The 20,154-nt window shown below is 45.9% G+C and overlaps 11 protein-coding genes across 11 annotated transcripts; 6 read left to right on the top strand and 5 right to left on the bottom strand.

Moving 5' to 3' along the window:
• Positions 1-543: 543 nt before the first annotated feature.
• N7469_003772 (short-chain dehydrogenase) lies at positions 544-1,756 on the bottom strand (the record flags this gene model as incomplete). The annotated part of the gene is made up of 4 exons (XM_056642692.1): positions 544-680; positions 759-893; positions 953-1,612; positions 1,669-1,756. 4 exons carry the CDS (start codon positions 1,754-1,756, stop codon positions 544-546), a joined length of 1,020 nt encoding a protein of 339 aa, XP_056502104.1.
• Positions 1,757-2,368: 612 nt separating this feature from the next.
• On the top strand, positions 2,369-3,945 carry N7469_003771 (MAK1-like monooxygenase; the record flags this gene model as incomplete). The annotated part of the gene is made up of 5 exons (XM_056642691.1): positions 2,369-2,441; positions 2,500-2,990; positions 3,054-3,166; positions 3,221-3,371; positions 3,427-3,945. The coding sequence occupies 5 exons, from the start codon at positions 2,369-2,371 to the stop codon at positions 3,943-3,945; spliced, it is 1,347 nt and encodes a 448-aa protein (XP_056502103.1).
• Positions 3,946-4,146: 201 nt separating this feature from the next.
• N7469_003770 (glutathione S-transferase) lies at positions 4,147-5,027 on the bottom strand (the record flags this gene model as incomplete). The annotated part of the gene is made up of 5 exons (XM_056642690.1): positions 4,147-4,233; positions 4,294-4,485; positions 4,557-4,667; positions 4,719-4,872; positions 4,963-5,027. The coding sequence occupies 5 exons, from the start codon at positions 5,025-5,027 to the stop codon at positions 4,147-4,149; spliced, it is 609 nt and encodes a 202-aa protein (XP_056502102.1).
• A 547-nt stretch (positions 5,028-5,574) lies between these two features.
• Positions 5,575-6,219, top strand: N7469_003769 (glutathione S-transferase family protein; the record flags this gene model as incomplete). The annotated part of the gene is made up of 1 exon (XM_056642689.1): positions 5,575-6,219. One exon carries the CDS (start codon positions 5,575-5,577, stop codon positions 6,217-6,219), a length of 645 nt encoding a protein of 214 aa, XP_056502101.1.
• A 477-nt stretch (positions 6,220-6,696) lies between these two features.
• On the top strand, positions 6,697-8,675 carry N7469_003768 (putative oxidoreductase, FAD-binding; the record flags this gene model as incomplete). Its single annotated transcript, XM_056642688.1, has 2 exons — positions 6,697-7,172; positions 7,241-8,675. The coding sequence occupies 2 exons, from the start codon at positions 6,697-6,699 to the stop codon at positions 8,673-8,675; spliced, it is 1,911 nt and encodes a 636-aa protein (XP_056502100.1).
• A 714-nt stretch (positions 8,676-9,389) lies between these two features.
• N7469_003767 (Zn(II)2Cys6 transcription factor domain-containing protein) lies at positions 9,390-10,067 on the top strand (the record flags this gene model as incomplete). Its single annotated transcript, XM_056642687.1, has 1 exon — positions 9,390-10,067. The coding sequence occupies one exon, from the start codon at positions 9,390-9,392 to the stop codon at positions 10,065-10,067; it is 678 nt and encodes a 225-aa protein (XP_056502099.1).
• Positions 10,068-10,370: 303 nt separating this feature from the next.
• N7469_003766 (uncharacterized protein) lies at positions 10,371-11,378 on the top strand (the record flags this gene model as incomplete). Its single annotated transcript, XM_056642686.1, has 1 exon — positions 10,371-11,378. One exon carries the CDS (start codon positions 10,371-10,373, stop codon positions 11,376-11,378), a length of 1,008 nt encoding a protein of 335 aa, XP_056502098.1.
• Positions 11,379-12,967: 1,589 nt separating this feature from the next.
• N7469_003765 (Maltose permease) lies at positions 12,968-14,247 on the bottom strand (the record flags this gene model as incomplete). Its single annotated transcript, XM_056642685.1, has 4 exons — positions 12,968-13,132; positions 13,479-13,583; positions 13,646-13,914; positions 13,980-14,247. 4 exons carry the CDS (start codon positions 14,245-14,247, stop codon positions 12,968-12,970), a joined length of 807 nt encoding a protein of 268 aa, XP_056502097.1.
• A 2,196-nt stretch (positions 14,248-16,443) lies between these two features.
• On the bottom strand, positions 16,444-17,583 carry N7469_003764 (uncharacterized protein; the record flags this gene model as incomplete). Its single annotated transcript, XM_056642684.1, has 1 exon — positions 16,444-17,583. One exon carries the CDS (start codon positions 17,581-17,583, stop codon positions 16,444-16,446), a length of 1,140 nt encoding a protein of 379 aa, XP_056502096.1.
• Positions 17,584-18,146: 563 nt separating this feature from the next.
• On the top strand, positions 18,147-19,222 carry N7469_003763 (uncharacterized protein; the record flags this gene model as incomplete). The annotated part of the gene is made up of 2 exons (XM_056642683.1): positions 18,147-18,183; positions 18,246-19,222. 2 exons carry the CDS (start codon positions 18,147-18,149, stop codon positions 19,220-19,222), a joined length of 1,014 nt encoding a protein of 337 aa, XP_056502095.1.
• Positions 19,223-19,420: 198 nt separating this feature from the next.
• Positions 19,421-19,949, bottom strand: N7469_003762 (putative tubulin-specific chaperone Rbl2; the record flags this gene model as incomplete). Its single annotated transcript, XM_056642682.1, has 3 exons — positions 19,421-19,522; positions 19,586-19,672; positions 19,782-19,949. 3 exons carry the CDS (start codon positions 19,947-19,949, stop codon positions 19,421-19,423), a joined length of 357 nt encoding a protein of 118 aa, XP_056502094.1.
• Between the last annotated feature and the right edge of the window lie 205 nt (positions 19,950-20,154).

Here is a 20,154-nt window from a genome sequence, read left to right as displayed (position 1 = left end):
CAGGACAATCGTTCGTATAAGAGTCAACAGTGAGAAATAACAACAACGAAGATTTCTTTCATATTGCAGTCATCCGGCACTTCGGCAAGCTATCCTAAATCACCATTGGAGGTTCATGCCGTCTAGCAGGATTTGATGTCGGATATGCCTCCGACACGGGCGGAATGGCCCTTCATCTTATCCCCAAATCAATTCTCGGTGGAAATCCTGTCAGGCATCGTCGGTTATTTTCCGCGTCATCGACGATGTGGTTGGTGCTTGCTGTATAAAGTGGAGTCGCCACTTCGGACATCCGATCGGTCTGCCGCTTGATAAGTCATCGTGGAATTTTTCTTATGCGGAGGTGATAGGTCTGAGGGAAGTTCTAGATTTCAAGCAGAGCTATCTAGAGCATGCAGGCATATCTAGCGGTGTACAAAAGGGGTAGGATAATTTATAGATTTACTTCAACTAGACATTTATGAGGCGGGCTATCCTGCAGCCGTGTAAGACTGCATCGGAACTTCCGACAACCCTAATCCACCTACTAACAGCCCCGTTCTACTACAGATAGAACTTCATTCCTACCAATTCTTCACTCAGGTGGAAAAGTCGCTCTGCTGTTTCCTCTTTGAGTACATGAGGTGCCGGCTGCGCAAGTTGACAGTCACTCAAGTAGATATTCGATGGGTTGGATACAACTGCAAGCATTTCAATATTAGCAACGGAAATAAGTCCACGCGAAATAGTCCACAGAGCGGTAGATTGATTGATCATACCTGACAATGCAGGATCAAATGCAGCAACCATCATTGTAGCTGCACCTTGATCAAGAGATTTCCATACATTGCTGGTTTTCGACATTGTTTCGTTGCCGATGTCATCTAGACTTCGACTAAGACCTGTCCAAATTGCTGTATTGATGTTAGAAAGATCATCAACCAGATCAAAGTTCTCAACACATCTCGCTTACAGCCAGGGTGTACACTGTAGGAAATTATCCCAGCTGATTTCAGGCTGTTTGTCAAATGTACTGTGAACAAAATATTCGCCGCCTTAGACTGTCCATATGCCAACCACCCATTATACCCATTTGACGTGGAGCTGAACATGGAAGGTAAATTATCAGGAGGTCTCTCATCAAGCGGCACTTCCTTCCCCTCGAAATTATAATCGTGGAACCTTATAGGAGACAATCGATGCCCAGCACTAGTCACATTGACGATACGAGTTGATCCTGGCTCCGAAGCTTTAGCAGCATTTTTAAGTTGCGTCATGAGTAAATTAGTGAAGAGAAAGTGTCCGATATGATTCGTTCCGAATTGAATCTCAATTCCTTCCTCTGTCGATTCACGCTCAAGTGTCATCATGCCGGCATTATTGATAAGAACATCGATTCGATCTACCAGAACCTGAATCTTCGATGCAGCCAATTTGATTGATTTCTGAGAGGCAAGATTCAGGACAATAACGTGAATTTGAAGACTTGGTGTCTCTTCTCGGACTTTTTTGACAACCTTCTTCACTTTGATTTCTGTGCGAGAAGCTAGGATGAGGTTTGCTGGCTGTTGTCTTCCTATAGCAAGAGCTAGTGCTTCTCCTAGGCTATCAGGACCAACGCCTGTAATGACAACTAACATCAAAACTTCGATTAGCATTGTCGCCTGAGTTCGTTCATCTGATACTCACCATTCTTCCCATGAATATTGCCCGCGAATGCATTTGCTACCTCCGTAGCCGTAGTTTCATTGTGATATTCAGGGTGTGAGGTGGCCATAATATCCTAGACGACTGTTAATATTGTCTGGGGCTGGTGAAATAAAAATTCTGGGTCGATTCCTTTGAACTAGTACCCATTCTTAATGCTTTGAATTCTCTGAGGGCGTATACACTCTGAAACAGACCCCGCAGATCTAGTAACGATGACAAGTGAGTCCGAGAGCCCCACAAAAAAGAATGCTAGTTCTTTCGGCAAATGAGTGGTGAAATATCCCGTCTACTAGTATTACCAGATTCATTAGTAAATATTTTAGATAATTTTGGCTTCGCGGGGGTGCGGGGCGTCTCTTCCCAAAGACGAGGAGTCGATGGCTCTTCTGTAGCCCCACAGAACGCCTCTCCACATTCTCCTCTTCGGCGTTCATGTAAAAGAAAGAAATATCATTTGATTCGAAATTGCTCGAGTCTCAATTCCTGGCCAGGACCAGAAGATTTTCCGGCAGTCGACATTGCCAAACGTTGCCTAAAGCTGCGATTATCCCTGTTAGCTGGACGAACAGTGCTATAGATACCGGTCTTTGAAATACTTGCCTTTAGCCTTGCAAGAGGTACTTCGCTTTCTTCTCTCGGAAATACACTGCCTTGAGGCTACCCCCGACCTGTAGTTATCATGTCCACCTCGAATACTCCCAGTGAGCCACAACCAGAATCGTCTGGCATTAGGGTGATAGTTGTCGGCGCAGGTATGCGAGATACTGTCTAGTAGCACCTCCAATGAGTTCAATGTTAACGTGATGAAAGGATTTGGTGGGTTGACTGCTGCAATTGAATGTCATCGTCAAGGACACGAAGTGGAGATATATGAATCCTTCCCTGGTGAGTTCTCAGCCTTGGAGACTCACCCCCAACGTGAAAATTCAACTCCATTAACCTTGTTATTTGCAGAGCTAAAGGTACTTGGCGATATCATATCTTTCGGGCCGAATGCTGGACGCATTTTCCGTCGTTGGTCTGATGGAAAAGTTGCCGATCGTCTGAAGCCACTTAGTATTAACCTGGAAAACCACGGTTTCAAGATACATAAGTGGACTGGGGAGCTGGTTCATACACAACCGGCACATACACCAGATCCAGACGCACCAGTGTTTAATGGCCATCGCGGCGAGTTACACTCAGTGGTTTTTAATTATGCTAGAGAGGAACTTGGCATTCCAATCCATCTTGGTCAGAGGGCGCAGGAGTATTTCGAGGACGAAAACCGAGCTGGCATCGTTTTAGAAGACGGGAGAAAGGTATCACAAATCTTTTTGATTTTTCTTTCTTTGTTCCCCTAACTCAATCACTGATTTCGATAGATATTTGGCGACATTGTCATCGGTGCGGATGGAGTGCGCTCAAAAGCACGCGAATTAGTCTTAGGTTACGTTGATAAACCAAAGTCAAGCGGCTATGCGGTTTTTAGAGCATGGTGAGTGAAGAACGGCGGGGAATGCTGGATCTTGCGGCTTATCCTCTCTTATAGGTTTCCCAATACCGACATGGTTCGAGACCCACGAACAAAGCACTTTTGCGAAAACGGAGACACATTCAATGGCTGGATTGGTCCGGACGTACATTTCCTGTTTTCCACTATTAAGAATGGAAAGGACTGTTGCTGGGTTCTCACACACAAGGTACGCGTTCCGATTCTACAAGTTATGGGCATTGCTTGACGCATTCAATTGCTAGGATGATGCCGACATTGAAGAGTCATGGTCCCTACCAGGGAAACTCGAGGATGTCTATAAAGTGATCGAAGGCTGGGATCCGATTTGCAAAGCTATTGTTGAGAAGACCCCGTCACTAGTCGACTGGAAGCTTGTGTACCGGGACCCTCTTCCTCGTTGGGTGAGTGACCACGGACGCATTGCACTTCTTGGAGACTCGGCACATCCATTTCTCCCAACATCAGCACAAGGCGCAACACAAGCAATGGAGGACGGGGTAGTCTTGGCTGTGTGTTTGAAGCGCGGTGGGAAGAGTGGTGTACCCGCCTCTCTTAGGGCCTATCAGGAAATTCGATATGAACGTGTTCGGGCTGTCCAGAAGACAGGAGAGACTACACGGGATTTGTGGCACAAAGCGGATTGGGACGAGGTTGCGAAAAACCCTGCATCAATTCAAATGCCTCGCGAAGATTGGATTTTCCGCTTCGATGCAGAGAGAAATGCGGAGGAGAGCCTTTCGAAGATGATTGAAGTGATTTAGAATATGAATCAATTCTGCGAATACATATGTAGCCAGATGGTCCTATAGTTCTGACTAGAAGCATTTTATATCTGATTTTCGTTGTCTTAGTCCGCGGCTTTCAAGTCTTAGGAAGATATATTGAATAGTATTCATTTGGTTCCCTAACTGAAGAAAAGATGCCTTTCATGGCCTGGTCATCATTCGACTTTTCGGGCCCTTCTACTCATTTTGCTTGATATACTCTGCAATATTGGGCCTGGTCTCGAATTCACTCTTGAACTTGAGTAAAGACTCCGGGAGAGTCGACTGGACATATCGCAGGAGTTAGCAGCTTTCCAAAATCAAGCCATTCGAATTGCAACATACCGGAAGTGTTCCAGTTCTGCGGTCATTATCAATGGACTGGTAAACCGCAAAGTCGACGTAAGTCACTTTATCGCCCAGCAAATAGGGACCTGGGGTAGCAGAGTAGTACTGTGCGACGAGATTGTAATACTCCGGTGCGATTTGATCCTTGTACTCTGGCTTCTTCTCACTCAGATTGGCAACCCATTTGGCCTGGTCTAGTCAGCTTTGCTTCAAACATTTCGTTCCAGGAAAGAAGCCTCGGCTTTAGTACATAGACTCACTCTCCAATCAACATAAATGTCAGATACAGCATCTACGACATACTTGTCCCAATTCGTCTCTCCATCATAGCTCCCGAGTTCGCGAGCAAGGTATCGTAAAATAGGGATGTGCTACAAATTATCAGTAACCTTGCATAGTGCCGGTAAATCGGTTGTGCTTACCTGTGTGAGAATTTTGCCCTTGTATTCGAGTGCTGGGAGTTTGCCGGTCCGAGTCACACCCCTTTCTTTCAAAACGTTACTCTGTTGGGGCCACGTCGCGTCCCACGGGTAGAGAGACTTTTCATATTTAATTCCGGCGTCTTTGAGGAAAAGGCTTATGGTTGAGGTTGTTGTTAGTGATGATATCAATGGAATTGAGCGGGGCATGCACAGAGGCTGCGTCACTAATCCGGGCTCTACTCACTTAACAACTTCGCCGCGACCGAGTCGACCAATGTCGAGATAATGATAAACTGGAATTAATGCCATTCTTCGATATGTGCTGGGTCGTTTTTAATGGATAGGAAACAGTGAATGATGATAGACCTTGTTACAGGAAAAGTGGGGTGGAAGTTTGTGTGAGGCAAGATAAAGTCTGGCGGGGAGGAGACAAAGTGCAGATGTTGGGTTTTATATCTGGGTGCAAGATGCAATTGTGCTGTCATCCTGTCCCATCAATCATTACAAATAGTCTTCCCCCCCCACTTGACCGAATCATAGGAAGAAGTTCCAAGGTTTGCTGATCTGCGAACAGCCTTGAACAGCGTTAAGCGAGTTTAGCGAGATACGCGAGAGAGACGACAAGAGCGAATAAGGCGAATATTACACTGGCAATGGCGTACAATTGATCTGGCATGTATTTTTTGTATAGGGAATTGCATACATACAATTCTATATAAATCATTCGAATCGAGTAATTTTCTGTTTCATCAACACTCTTTTCTATTCCAATCGCAGAGTCAGCAGAGAACAAAGTAAGTGGCCAATTCCGGTAACTCGGCAAGAATGACGCTGGTACTAAACAGATTACTATAGGATGGCATTCACAAAGAATCCCAATGTGAAGCTATGGTACTCACCCGGTGCCTGCTCTTTCGTTCCACATGTGGCTCTTCGTGAAGCAGGCATTGATGCGGAACTCATCCTCGCCCAAGTAGGCCAGATGTCCGAAGAATTCAAAAGCCTCAATGCAAAGGGACGGGTCCCAGTTCTGGCGATTGGCGATGAGGTTATCACCGAAATGTCGGCTGTTTTGACTGCGATCTCATATCTCGCGCCAGAAGCTCATCTCCTTGGGCGGACTTTCGTGGAGACTATTCGTGTATACGAGTGGTTAAACTATTTGTCTACTACTGCCCACGCCCAATCATTCGCGAGTATCTGGAGAACAGAGAGATTTACCAATGATTTTAATCTTTATCCGTCTATTCAAGTCAGGGGTATTGAGAATGTTAGAGACGTCTATGCACTTATTGAGCGTAAACTTTCGGAGCGCGATTCGGATTATGCCGTGGGACATTCTTTCACGGTTGTCGATCCATTCCTCATTTTGCTTTATTTCTGGGCAGGAAGACTTGATTTTGAGATGGAAACTATGTATCCTCGATATACTCGATATGTGAAGAATTTGCGGGAAAGAAAATCCGTTACTGAGGCTCGCAAAATCCATATAAACGTTTGAACTGAGATGGTAAATATGGAAACCTTGGGAATTTTTGAGGAGAGACAATTTACCGACACAAAATCTCTACCAAAGTGAATTTAGCATTTGAACCATAGATAATCCCATCGCCGTTGTGCCCATTGCTTGTGTAGTAGCGTCGCAGTATCACGAAACGATACAATAGCATGTTTGCATAGATGACTGACGAACGATCACAATTCAGAACCACTAATCCAGATAGAAGTCACTGGCTTTTATTTGGAATTAAAATCTTCTGATATAATTATTTCTTAGATTGGTAATACAGTCGATTACGTCTTACTCGAAGAATCACGAAGTGGCGTTCCATAAAAAGGTGACCACGCCGCGTCTGGATCGCACGCCACTTTTTGTGCTTCATCTTACCCAAACTCTATATATTGTGCAGCTTCTCCCATCTCAAGCTCCCAAAGATTGCTTACTTCAGGTGGACTACCCCCTACCTGCTTGCGTAATATGGCGGTCGCACTTCAAGGATGGCATCCTGGGGAAGTCACCATACAACGACAACTGGGTTTTGAAGATGCAGTAAAGGATAGCTGGAGGATTGTCTCGAACAATATGCCATCTCAACACCGCATCTTTCACACCTCAAACTTGAACTTCATACCTGTCACCACTATCGATCAAGATGGTCGTCCATGGGCTTCCATCATGGCAGGACTAGGTGGCGAAATTGGATTTGTGCAGAGTCCAAGTGCGCGGGAGTTAACAATAACAGCACAACTATGGGATGGTGACCCACTATTAGATACTGCTACAGCGTGGGCGAATCCCCGGGATATCAATCACCATGAGAGACAATTGATTGCCGGATTGGGGATTGAGCTTTCCACTAGACGGCGCAACAAATTTGCTGGAAAGATAGAGAGTATCCAGTCTCTAAAGAACTCGATTTTTCGATTTGCCGTTAATGTAAATGAAGCATTAGGGTGAGTCGTTCTATCTATTTGAGATTTCAAAAATTGGGATTGAGCTTGATTAACCTCATACCTTGCAGCAATTGTCCCAAGTATATCAATGTGCGCAAATTGGTGCCGTTTCCGTCAGCGCTACCACAGATATTATATCGAGTTGAAAATCTTCAACCGAAGCAGAGGCTGCCACAAGATGTGATCAATTTCATTTTAGATGCAGATACTGTTTTTGTTGGATCTATATACAAATCCGAGCGATCCACAGCGGCCAAGTTTCCTTCACATGCGGGGATGAATGCTCGTGGCGGGCTCCCTGGGTTCCTACGTGTAAGCCCGTCTGATGGTCAAACAATTGTGATGCCAGATTATTCCGGGAATCGACTACTATCAACCCTTGGAAATATCGAAGCTACAGGGCTAGTGGCATTCACAATTGTCTCATTTACAACGGGAGACGTACTTTACCTGACCGGGACGGCTAAAAATATTGTTGGTCAAGATGCACTGAATATAATGAGGAGACAAGCTGCACTTACAGTGATGAAAGTATCCGGCTTCACGTTCGTGAAAGATGCCATGCCCCTTCGGCAACAAGCTGGAACTGCCGTTGAGCGAAGCCCTTATAGTCCAAAAGTCAAGTTCCTCAATGAAGAGCCCGAAGCCGAAGCAGATAGGGGTGATGGCCGCAAATGTGTACTTGAAAGTGCTACGCAGCTCTCACATGATCTTGCTATCTTCAGGTTCAAGATTCCTCCACGTGATGGGGCCCAAAAGTTGAGAATTCGGCCGGGTCAGGCAATTGCCTTAGACTTCATGGATTGGATAGGGCCGCCGCAATACCGGCACATGTCAAGTGGTAAACCAAGTGCTCTAAACGATGACCGAGTTCGTACCTGGACGGTATCAAGTGCCCATGAAAATAGTGAAATGACCTGGTTTGAATTGACAATGCGCGAGGTTCAAGGGGGTACTGTGACAGGTGCTCTCTTTGACATATTGAGAGAGTCGAACGCCCCATATGGTTCCAAAGTTACCCCAGCTAGAGACGTGGCTGCAGGGATTGTGGGTGTTACCGGTGATTTCTACCTAGGTCAGACTCATGTCAACGCTTTATGGGTAGCTGGTGGAATCGGCGTCACTCCTTTCTTATCGATGTTGAGTGCTCTTTCTATGCGACATCAGCCAGTCGAAAGTAATATCACTCTAGCTCTTGCGACGAGAGAACCGGGTATAATGGTGAAACAACTGACACCACTTCTTGCACAAATATCGCCACGAGTTACCATCACGGTAGACATTTTTACCAGTGCGAAAACCCATGATATCTGTCTGCCGCAGAGAGGAAGCCAAAGACTTTCCATCCATCACGGACGCATTCCCGTCGAGTACTGGAGTCAAGTTGCTGAAAATAAAGATATACTGATTTGTGGTCCAGGCGGGTTTGGCGACTCGGTTGTGGAGACTTTACAGGCTTTCGGCGTCCCGCTGCAGAAGATTCAACGCGAGGGATTCTACTGAACGCAAGATATGGTGTGTCAACGAGCACACATATCCAGCAATCAATATTCTCAATCGGATTAATGAATGATCCACCATCTGTACTATTCGAAATATCATTCTTTCCAGTGTAGATGAATAGTCTCTACTTACCATTCGTATTTGAATCCATAAATATCATCTCCGATGTATCACCACTGCTAATAATGAGATCCCTAACTAAATTGTTCTGGTTCTTTATTTTCTGATTAAATTACCTAATATGCGGATCGCTTTCGAAATTATGGGAGCCCTTAGAGCAAAGATGAATAACTAATATAAACAATATCTTGACAACGACGGACGATCTGGCTGGGTACCTACACTTACCTCGGTAGATACATCGGCATCGGAAGTATTAAAATCATTCCATTCGAAGACAAAGAAACTATCCCAAGCTCGACATTTAATTTATATTGAACTCCCAATATTCGAGCCCAAACAAACCCTAAAAGCTGGTGGGTATGTTTATGCCATATTATTCAGGCATGAGTATGAATTACTAATCCTCTTCTCACCTCGACGACTAATGCTGATGCCAACCTCGCCAACCATGTGCTCTACGCCGTCTACGCCTGGAATGGGCAAATTCAAAGATAAAGGATCGCAAATTGGACCAAGGCTGAGATAATTCACGCCTTAAGACCGAGTGCTTGAATATCCATGCAGCAGACGTGATCTTTGCCTGTGCTCGCCATGACCGAGAAAAGAAGAAGAAAGACAGGCTGCTTGACCTGCCGCACTCGCAAGGTGAAATGTGACGAAAGAAAGCCAGAATGTGAGCGTTGTGAAGCAGCGAATGTTGAATGTGCGGGATACGCAGAGAAGCGGCGGGTCAAGACCCGATTAGAATGTCCAGAACAAAGGGCGTCTACAGTAGAGGTTCTCAACTCTAATGTACCATTCCCAACAACACCAAGTCAACATCAATATACACAGCCAAGATTTCGCGAGGATGGGCTACCCTTAATGGCTCTACCAGTCAATCCTAACCCATTTCAGCGACCTCACTCCCGTGCACGAGATATGCTGGGGTACCACCAGTATCTCTACAGAACGTTAGATAAACTATTCGCACCCAAGAGCCTTCATTTTTGGAGAGACTATCTCTGCGAAGCAGCATGGGAAATGGAATGGATGTTTGATGCTATCGTGGCCCTGGGGTCTATGCATCGTGCAACATTGTTACTATCGAAGAACAGTAGCAGTGACCGTGACCGAGGTCTAGATACGAAGATTGTTGCGATTCAGATCTATATCAGAGCTTTGGAAGGGGTCTCAAGAGATATCAATGAGAATAAACGTGCTACCCCTTTAGCAGTTGGGGTTCTGATTCTAATGGCATACATTGAGGTGGGTCGAGAGACTTCTTAAATTTCACAAATCGATGATGTCAATGCTAACACTCAGCAGTGCTTTTCCGGAAACATACCGGCTGCTATCCGGCACACTCAGGTCGCTCAATATTATTCATATTCAATGGTACCACATGACGGCCACCCAGCAAGTCAATTCGTTCTGCCGATCGAGTCATCTCTTCGTGACTTGGAGTTGATATGCCGTATCGTAAGACCGTTTCCCAGTCCATTGGAACCAAGGTCTCTATCGAATGCGGAAAAATTAACCGTGAACCTGCCGTCTTCATTTTTCGACTTGGTCGCAAGTTCCCCTTCGATAATGATCCAGCAATTGCTCGAATTTACATCTGCGGATCTTGATCTCAAACATCTAGTCTGGTGCCTCTATGCCGCACACTACAAGACCGTGTCCAGAGAAAAGGTACTTGCATTCTTGCAGGCCCTAGATGATTGGAAGACATATAACTCCACGAACTTTCAAACACTGAAAGTAGAAGACTCACCATCAGACTCGAGCGAATTTTCATACAAGGCTCTCGGAAGCCTCCCATTTCCACCATTGCCAAATGAACAGACGTCTTGGGAGATATGTCTAGCACTAGCTCTCTACAGCTTTTACAAAGCACGACTTCTTTGGGCACTCTGCCTTTTGGGAGACCCAAGTCGAATGATTGAACTGGACTGCTACTTCCACGTCTACGAATTATTGCGACACACGAGAACCGCATGGACAATCTCGCCTAAATCACCCTCGAACCCCATGATTCCATGCGAGAATCTGAGAATCGGATTCTCACCTTTACTCTACCTAGCAGGGCGTTGCTGCCCTTCGCCTCAATGGGTCAGCTGGATTATTCAAGAACTTGGGAATGTTGGTCAAGAGGGTCTTTTCCACAACAAACCCTTTGCTACGACCCTTGAGATACTACTATCACTCGAAAAGTCGAGGACAGAGATATCGAACTCGAGATCTCCATCAGATAGAATGGACTTTGTACCGCCTTCCAGCCGAATAATCGCTGTATTCATCCCCGACATCGATGGACGCAGCTTTGAGTCATTCTATTCGCGTCCTTCTGTAACTTCAAGTGACACTAGCGTTCATTTCAATATTTTTCAAGTTGCTCGATGGTCAGATACAAGTGGAACTCCAGAACCCGCTATCGAGGATTACGAGGCGAGTGACCAGCCCTTTTCACAAGAGTGGCTTCTCGAACGGCCTATTGTTCAAAAATGGCTTGATTGGAGTTGTGCAAAGGAGTTTGATTTGGATCAGGTGATCAACGATCATATAATTGGAAATCGCCTACTGCTTGAAATGGGATGAATTGGCAATTAAGAGGATGGTGCAATCTATGTCGTGAATAAGGAGACTCTACTGCCCTGGCCTACTACTGATTAACTTCGTATTACGATAACAAAAAGGGACATAGCAAGACAGCAACTGACTAGAACTATTACCAGTCCATCACTTGGTTGCAACGCCCACGTAACGAGTGTAATGGTATCCTGGAGTGTTACACGAATGCACAGTCCGTTTAAGCCTGATCCATCGGCCACCAGAACATAGTGGTCAAGTTCATCCATCGGAGTAAATTTCATATGTCTTGTCCTTGCGATTGAACTATTATTGGGCTTCCATACTGCTCCCATATTCTGTGGACCCCAGCGATCAGCTAAGTCCGTTCAACCCAGAGACAGTGACCATACATTTCAGCGGGCTTCTTCTGAACCACTCGCGCTTTGATATTGTCGAATGCTGCGTTCTCGTCGATTAGTCTTGTATGAGGTGGTTGTATTGTCATGGACACTTCACTTTCTGATATGACTCAAAATGTGACTGACGCCGATATTTTCGAAGTAATTGAATGTAAAGACAATTTGTTCTCGCACAGTTGAGCGAATGCAACTTTCATCATGTCCTGAATTCCGCACAGCAATATCCTGCTTCGATCCAAGTAACTAATGTCGAAATGATTGAGCGACGCTGGAAGTTTCCATATGATCCTTCCTCTCTATCTCCAGCGGTGCGTTGTCTTTGAAGAGCAGATCATGGTAGACTCTTCGGAATTCGACAGCGTCGTCCCAAGTCGCGACCAGCGCTTGGGTGTCAAACTCGATGCAGTAAGTGTCTGTCTTGGTCAAGATGACCCTTTTTCTATTTTAAGCGCCCGGGGGCCTGACTGGTTGCTTCAACAGATCCTCCACAGGAAGCTATTTGTCAACGGGCGGTTGAGGAATATCTCTTGTTCCCCGACTAGAGTCTAGGAGGGAGCCCTCAATGTCGGTGCCTCTGTCTGGGACAAGTCCACCACAATCCTCAAAATGCCCAAGGATTATGTCCATCCCCTCTGCCTGACCACTCCTGTGTAGGAAGTTTCGCGATTGCAGTATGGATTCTCAGGGGCTTGGGGGTCCCAATGTCCATTGTGGACTGTGAACCCGACAAGCCAATCCGCAGGCAAATTCTCTATGTACGCTGCAGCAATATCCGGAAATGTGTGAATCCGATATTGATTCAGTATCTCAATGGCTTCAAAAGTGAGTCAGTTTTCGCTCCTGGTTGATGAGGGGGGGCTTTGACTGTAACAGCCCATTGCGAGACATTTATAGCCATCCCTTTCGAGTCAGCGATTTCCACAAAATTGAGGGAAATAGCTGCTGATCAAATCACCGATTTGGCTAGATGGGGACGGAGTATATAAATTGGGTGTTTTACCACCCTGTGCCCTCAGAGGGAGCAGGAATCGAGACCGGATTCTCTGAACAGGTTAGCTGGGCGTAGATGAGGCAGGTACGATCGAAACAGAAAGGTGCATAAGTCACCGCTGATAGTACATCACTATTGATAGTAAGTGTTTATGAACTAGCTGCTCGACTACTAGACAATCACACCCATTCAAATCCAAATATCCCTCAAGATTTTTCCTTTACATTTTCACTCGTGGCCTTCTGAGAATCACTTGAATGTCTTCGGTATACCTTCTCCTCAACTTTTCCCTTCTTAAGAGTTGCCTCCAAAGCAGCAGGGCCAACACATTTGTAAGTCTCAAATTTTCGAGCTGGTAGTCGTTGTTCGAACTAGGACTGTCAGTCAAATCTCCAGTACTTAGAGGTATGCAGTCAAACTAACCATTTCATCAATTTCTTCGAGAGTACGACCTTTCACTTCCGGTAAGAAGAAATAGATAAATGCAGCTGCAACTAAACATGATGGGAACCAAATATACCCATATCTTGGTCTGCAAGGAAAGTTAATTCATGCACATAGTTGCAGCACGAAGCTATGAGAGATGGGTATCCTTACCCCCAGTTCAATGAATCAGGGTTAATGAAATATGGAGCAGTGAACGTGCATAGCCACTGTGTACAGATTGTTAATCCCCGTGCTCAAACGCTCGAATAATTTCCAAGGTATATAACTCACTGCTCCAAGGAACCCAATGGCTGCCGCCAAGCCGAAAGTATAAGATCGCAAGCGCTGAGAAGGGAGTTCTCCACCCGACACCCATGCATATGTCGAAATCATTCCCTAAAATCAATTAGCTTGGTGACTCCATTCTCATATCTCACAATTGGAAGGGTATGACCTACATTGTACGCAAAGTTGAAAATAATAGACAAACCAACAATAGACTTGCCTGTTGACGAAGTCCCCGGATGAACAGTATAGACGACCGCAATAATAAGCTGACTGAATCCGCATACCAAAAGACCAGCCGCTAAGAACAGCTTTCTCTTTCCGATCCTAGTGATAATTGACATATTGATCATGATAGCCACAACGCCTATTGCAGTCACGATGCAACTGTTCTCAAAGGCGTTGCCGACATTTGCCATTTCGAAGAAGTAGGTTTTATAGGCTTCCCATGAATAATCCAAGTTAGAACTGGGCTTTTCTCGAGAGTAAGATTGAGACTCGACATACCAATCATATACATCGAGCCAGATGCAGCCTGAGTACTCACGGCTGCAACGGATAAAATCGTTCTGCGCCGATCGATAGGATTCGCAAACATATCCCATACCGAGACACCACTGGCTAAATCTCTTTCTAATTTAATTGCATTCTCGATATCTTCCATCTCTTTCTCTACCGTTTCTTCATCAGGTCTCAGCCATCTCAAAGCCTTCCGAGCATCCTCTGTTTTCTTGTGTTGAAGTAACCATCGGGGTGACTCTGGTATGAATAACATTCCGGCACATAGGAATGCGGGTATGATAAATATTAAACCGAGAGGAATTATATAACTGTTTTTGCCGTCTATTTTTGCTGTGAAATTATCGATTATTGCTCCGAGGAGGGAACCGAATGAGGTCCAGAATTGAAATGCACCTAACATGAGACCGCGATATCGAGCCGGCGAGCATTCCTATAGTTTGGAATGAGCATATTAGCGCAGGACAGCTTTCCTTTGGGAAGAAGAGAGAATACCTGAATATATAACTGAGAAAAAGTCATCAAAAACCCATTCCCAAGTCCAATGACCAAACGACCAGCGTAAAGACCTGCGATATTATCTGTAGTCATCATCACGATATTGGCAACATAAATCAAAATCACCGAGACCCAAAGACTAGTCTTTCGCCCGATATAAGTTGCAGTAGGCCCTATTATCCTCATCAACATGTGCACTGTATTCATTCCGCATTTCGACAAACTAACCAGCAGAGCAAGATGCCACAAATGCCCCAAGCGTCATCAACGAAGAAATCAGTTGCTGACGCTCATGAGAGATGTTCCAACCCAGGGCAGTATTTGGAGCCGGCTGTCCAAATACCTAACTCGGAGCCATTAATTTCTGGTCTGTAACCCATCGTGGAAAATTAAAAGATTACTGGTATTCACCTTCAAGAAGCCAACCATTGCCTGAAACCCTCCTATCATGGTGAAATCAACTCCATACTGAAAGGGAGACATTGTTATGAGACAGCAGGCCATTAGTGACTTCCAATGAAGCCGTAGTCCGCTTTTCTCTTGATTGTCACCCATCTTGAATGTCCTCGAATAGGTAATGTGGTAGATGTAGAGAATCGATAGGAATGGGATCAAACTCGAAACATCGTCTAGAGGATGAGTCTCACCCCCCTTATAATAAATGACCTCTCATTCATCTGTCCTGATTTAGGTACATTTTCCATCCTAGCTTGGCAAAATACTCGTTGCATGTATTGGAACGTAAACCATTGGTAATTTTATTGAGTCAATGACTTCCCCAGATCATTTCTGTGGGGCCATGTGGAGGAGTAAGTTCTCTCTGCGTGAATGACAGGTGGAATAAGACGGCCGCATCCCATGGCTCTCAGATCCAATCAAGATCGTGTTTAGTGGCTGGTCATGGAGAGGGGATGTACTGGTGGATTGAGTGGAGCAACAAGTATGAACACGTATGTAGACTGGTCCATTTCTATCATTTCGGTCCTTGGAAGCGAATTCGTTGCCGATTGATGCCTGAGAAGCCCTTCTATCTGTTGTCTTTCTAGCTCTATGGTGATCTGGGCTCTAAGTCTGCGTGGGAATGAGGCTTGGGATCTCGTACACTGAGTTTCATCCCGGCAGTTGGGTATATCGTTCAATAGCCGGTGATCATCACTCCTCGCTTGGCACATATGATCCCGAGCAAGAAGTTCTATGTTCTCCGAGCTTTAGTATCTCGTTTCAGGTTAGATTGTGGGGAAGATCAACAATTGAAAGTGGAGGAGAGGACCTCGGTATTTTTTTTTTGAAATCTGGGGAAGTGGAGGGATGGTGATTAAGCAGCTTGTATGGGATGAGATGACAAGGTGCTTTATGCAGACTCTCAAATATGTACCATTGCAATTTATGACTAGCAGTTCTCTAAAATTGCAGAATCTGAATTACTAGGTTGCAATCCCATTGTTGACAGAGGCGAGAATCCTTTTCCACTTCTCTTATTGCGCAGAACGACAGTACAGAATCAGGAAAGATAGGGTGTACACCCAGTGATGGGCTGAGAGGGTACATGAATGAAGTCACTACATGTACTAGCATGGAGATGACAAGCGGTTGGATCAGTAGTTGATTGAACTAGCACAGGAAATTCAGAAAATATCGAATAACTAGCAACTATCGTATCTCATCGTCTTCGTAACTGTATCGGTCAGGACCTGAGCTCCTGATATTCGTCTCTCCAGGAGGCTCTGATCAAGTTGTTGGTATTCAAGGACGGGCAGCGGTTTAGGTTTGCGTGCAGAGATCAGATATTTCTCTCCCAACACTTTAGATCGCTATTCGTTCAGGGATGTGCCTAATACTTAGACAGGTATGTTATAAAAGTTCCCATCTCTTACAAAAGGCTTCATTCGTCAGTTGACAGGGGGTTTGCCTGAGATCGCAAAAAAAAACGCAAGATACTAATCTGCTTCGCCAATCAGGTATTTGGAGGTCCAATCGGTACCCCTAGCCCTCCTGTTGTCCACGCATTTTGCATGACACGGGAATTGAGGGCATTCACAGAATAAGCACCATCGTTTGTATCATCCGTGGCGGTTCCCGCCGGTCCAGCCGGGGGGTGAGGGCCAGGGTGTCTCGCGATGGGGCTCTGAGTTGCAACGGGATGGTTTCCCATGTAAGCGCCACCAGTAACATTTCCTTGATTCGGGAAGAAGCTCTGGTTCAAAGATCCGCAAGTCGTACAAGTGAATTCAATCTTGAAGTTTGTCATCAGCATCTGTGTAGGTACTCCATGGTGGTCATTTCGTGGTGCATGGGGATAGTTGGGAGGTTTGGGATGCTCTGATCCAGCCTGAGACAAAGTCGGAGGACCAGCTGGGAACCCAAGTCCTGGTTGTGACACCAAAGGTTGCGTATCATTCGTCAATGTGGATTGATTCGCAGTTGCAAGGGCATGGGCTTGTGGTATCTGTGGCCGCACATTTTGGGCGGAGCCGCGTGGAAGTGGATGGGCATGGGGTAGTTGAGGCGCATGGTTTTGTGGAGAACCAGTCGGATTGATAGCCTCTTCATCCATCAATGTTGGAGGGAGCGTTTCTGGTAGCCAGCGATTCTCGGATATTGCCCGGTACGCCGGTGCCGCGTCTTCCTGCGACTCCCCCTGGGATTGAGTCGGGGATTGCTGGTCACCAATACTCATATCCAAGTCCAAGGTCTGATCACCTTGACTTCCAGCCTGTCTAGGCTGCAACTTGATCAGAGCTCGCTGTGCCTGTCTCATAGATATATCGTAGCCGTGATAACGCTTCACAGCATCGACGACCTCCTGACCTGTGATCTTGTCTTTCATATCAAATAGTTTGGGTATCTCTGTCAATAAAAATCGTACATGCGAAGCCTCAGATCGAGCCGGGGTCGCCACCGGTGCCTCTGCACTCCTTCGACAGCTATGACTATCCTGTAGATTCGTGATATAAGTCGCATTCTTATTCGAACGACAAACCACACGAAAGTCACAATTAGACCCCGATCGACACCCGATCACCACACTCTTCTTATTGCTTCGCATCACTCGAAGTTCCCAGTGTTGTCTGACTGATATACTCCGAATGACCATTTTGAAATCGTCCAGAGAAGAGAATCGTTGGCCCACGTGGAGCCCGGAGTACATCTCACTCATCTCGGCGAAGGCAACGGGGGCAGCAAGGTATCGAACAGCGGAGCAACTGAAAATTCAGCCGCGACGGCGCAAAAAACAACTTCCATCAGGGTACACGGTGTGAATCGCACAGTATCCAGTCAGGTGCTTAAAGGAGACGCGTTTCGTAGAATCCAGTATGGAGAGCATCCAGTGCTTAAAGCTATAGTCCATTCAGCCGGTCATAGAGAAAGACCATCGACAAGCAATGTCAATCTCGACTAGCCAGAATATTTAATACCAGACTCGTCAAAGGGGGAAACTCGTGAAGTGGAAAGAGTTGAGAATGACTTACTTTCTGGGGAAGGCCGCATTGAAAAGGTCGGGGTAACCCAGACCGCTCGCCCGTCGCTATTCTTCCTTTTTCGCCCTCCGCAGTGGTTGCTCCTCCATTCGCAGCTGTGAACTTTTCAAGGAATCTGCGTTGATTGAACTACGGTTCTCTATTATACTATTCTGCTGTACTCGAATTCACTCTCAGTATGGCTTCATACGGCCTCCTGGGCCAACCAGAAGAAGGTCGGGTGCAATCCGAATCAACCTCCAGCACCAGCAACATTCCTTAGCTAACAATCTAATAGACGCCCTTCACAAATCGCGTCTTCTCAACGTGGAAGAAAAACCGTTCAAGCGTATTTCGAAGCGCATTCTCAACCCAGAGTCCCTAATTATCTCCAATCCCCAAACCCTGACCCCTCCACCTGAAGATTCGGCCGATGCGACCGCCGCCGAAGCTGAGAAGCACAAACGACTCGAGGAATGGCGGCATTTTCGCGAAGATGTGACGCTCGATTTTGTCGCTTTTGAGGGTAGCATTGCGCGAATTCAGTTTCTCCTCACGAGCAATGAAAAAGAGCGTGAAAGATATGCGTCGGAGAAACTGCGTATTCTCGAGACGATGCAATCCGTTCGCGGAAATACCGCGGAGTTACGAACTCAACTAGAAGAAGCACAGAGATTACTTGCGTTACGGAAGAGCTATGATGAATTGGCCGAAAAGATCACGAGTAACCGACTGTTGAAGCCTCGTGAGGATCAAGAAGCGAATTTGCAGAAGCTGGAAACAGAGATTACAGAGCTGGAGAAAGAAAGTAAAGATTATGCGGAAACTTGGGCTGAGCGGCGCGAGCAGTTTGGTCGTATTGTGGAGGAAGGTATGCAACTTCGACGATTGATTCGTGATGAGAAGGAGGAAGTGGAGAGGAGGGAGGGTATGCAGGAAGGTGAAGATGGTGATGAAGGAGAGGTCAATTCCAAGGGGAAACTCAGTTCGGCCAATAGTCCTCGTCCAGAGGCGGAGGGGTCTACTCCATCACAGAGTCAAGATGAAAGTAGTCGATTACAGGTTGAGAAGGGTTCCGGGAGTACACGGGGAGTTTCACCTTTGCGGAATGCCACTAGTGCAGAGGGCGAGAAGAATCGGTCTGATCAGGAGGATACCAATATGCTCGATGAGGGTGAGGTGCAAGAGAATGATGCTGGTCATCAATCTGATGAGCTGGAAGAAGGTGAAGAATTGACTGATGACCGCATGGGAGATCATATGGATACCACTTGAAGTGTTCAAGATAAAATGTACATTAATAGCATGGAGTTTAGGGTTTGACTTGGCCGTGGGGGCGTTGGCTGATTAGTTTTTCATATTGGTCATCTGGGGATTTTCAAATGTATGCATTGGTTAAGATGTTATAAATGCGTTTGTAGAACACATCTGGGTATTTTCTTTCAGGGTTATTTTCGTAAAGAGGGATTCAATTTAAGAAATCTCTCGCTCAGCAGTCTTCGCCTTCGCAATAGCTTCCTTCGCAGCAGTAATATGCGCAACATTACTCTCAGAACCCTTCTGGCCCTCCTCAGTCTGTGAAAAATGTTAAGTCGCATCCCAGGAGGAGTAGATTCAGCTGCATAAGTATGCACTTACGATCAGGGTCTGTAATTCTGCCACAGTGTTGACGAGCTTGGTCTTCAAGCTGGGCAGAACTTTCTTCGTTTCCTCAAGAGCCAGGCGCTAATTCAAATAGATCAGCCTTTGTCCGAGCTTATCAAGGCTAGGGCGTATTTCATGGATAGGTTTAGTGGAGTATTTTAAGAACACCTTGCTACCTTGCTTAACATACCTCTTGTTTGAGCAGGTACTCCTGGTTCTCATCATCACCACCCTCAGCACTCTCGAGCTTCTGAATACGCTTTTCCTGCTCAACTAGCTCACTGTGGTAGGAAGCCTCCTCTTTGACCAAACGAATGACCGAAGAGGTTGTGATTTCAAGCTGAGAACGAGGAGCCATGTTAAGTGATAAAGCTGGGAGAAGTCAGCATAGTGTAATTTAGTTTCAATGTCAATGTAGCATATGCGATCATCAAGATGTCGTTGTAGCTATGGCAAGTTTTTATAGTAGAGTAGTCAGGTATAAACCATCCAGGGAAGCTGCTATTCAGCCTCTGCAAATAGCAATTTGCGAGGATCATCCATGCAGAATGCAGCCGCCGGAC

Source organism: Penicillium citrinum (assembly GCF_028827155.1).
Source record: "Penicillium citrinum strain IBT 23319 chromosome Unknown utg000003l:1.0-4596430.0:1.0-4598250.0, whole genome shotgun sequence".
Classification (NCBI taxonomy): domain Eukaryota; kingdom Fungi; phylum Ascomycota; class Eurotiomycetes; order Eurotiales; family Aspergillaceae; genus Penicillium; species Penicillium citrinum.
The sequence above is the reverse complement of the archived record's forward strand: the minus strand, read 5'-3'. Positions and strand labels throughout refer to the sequence as shown.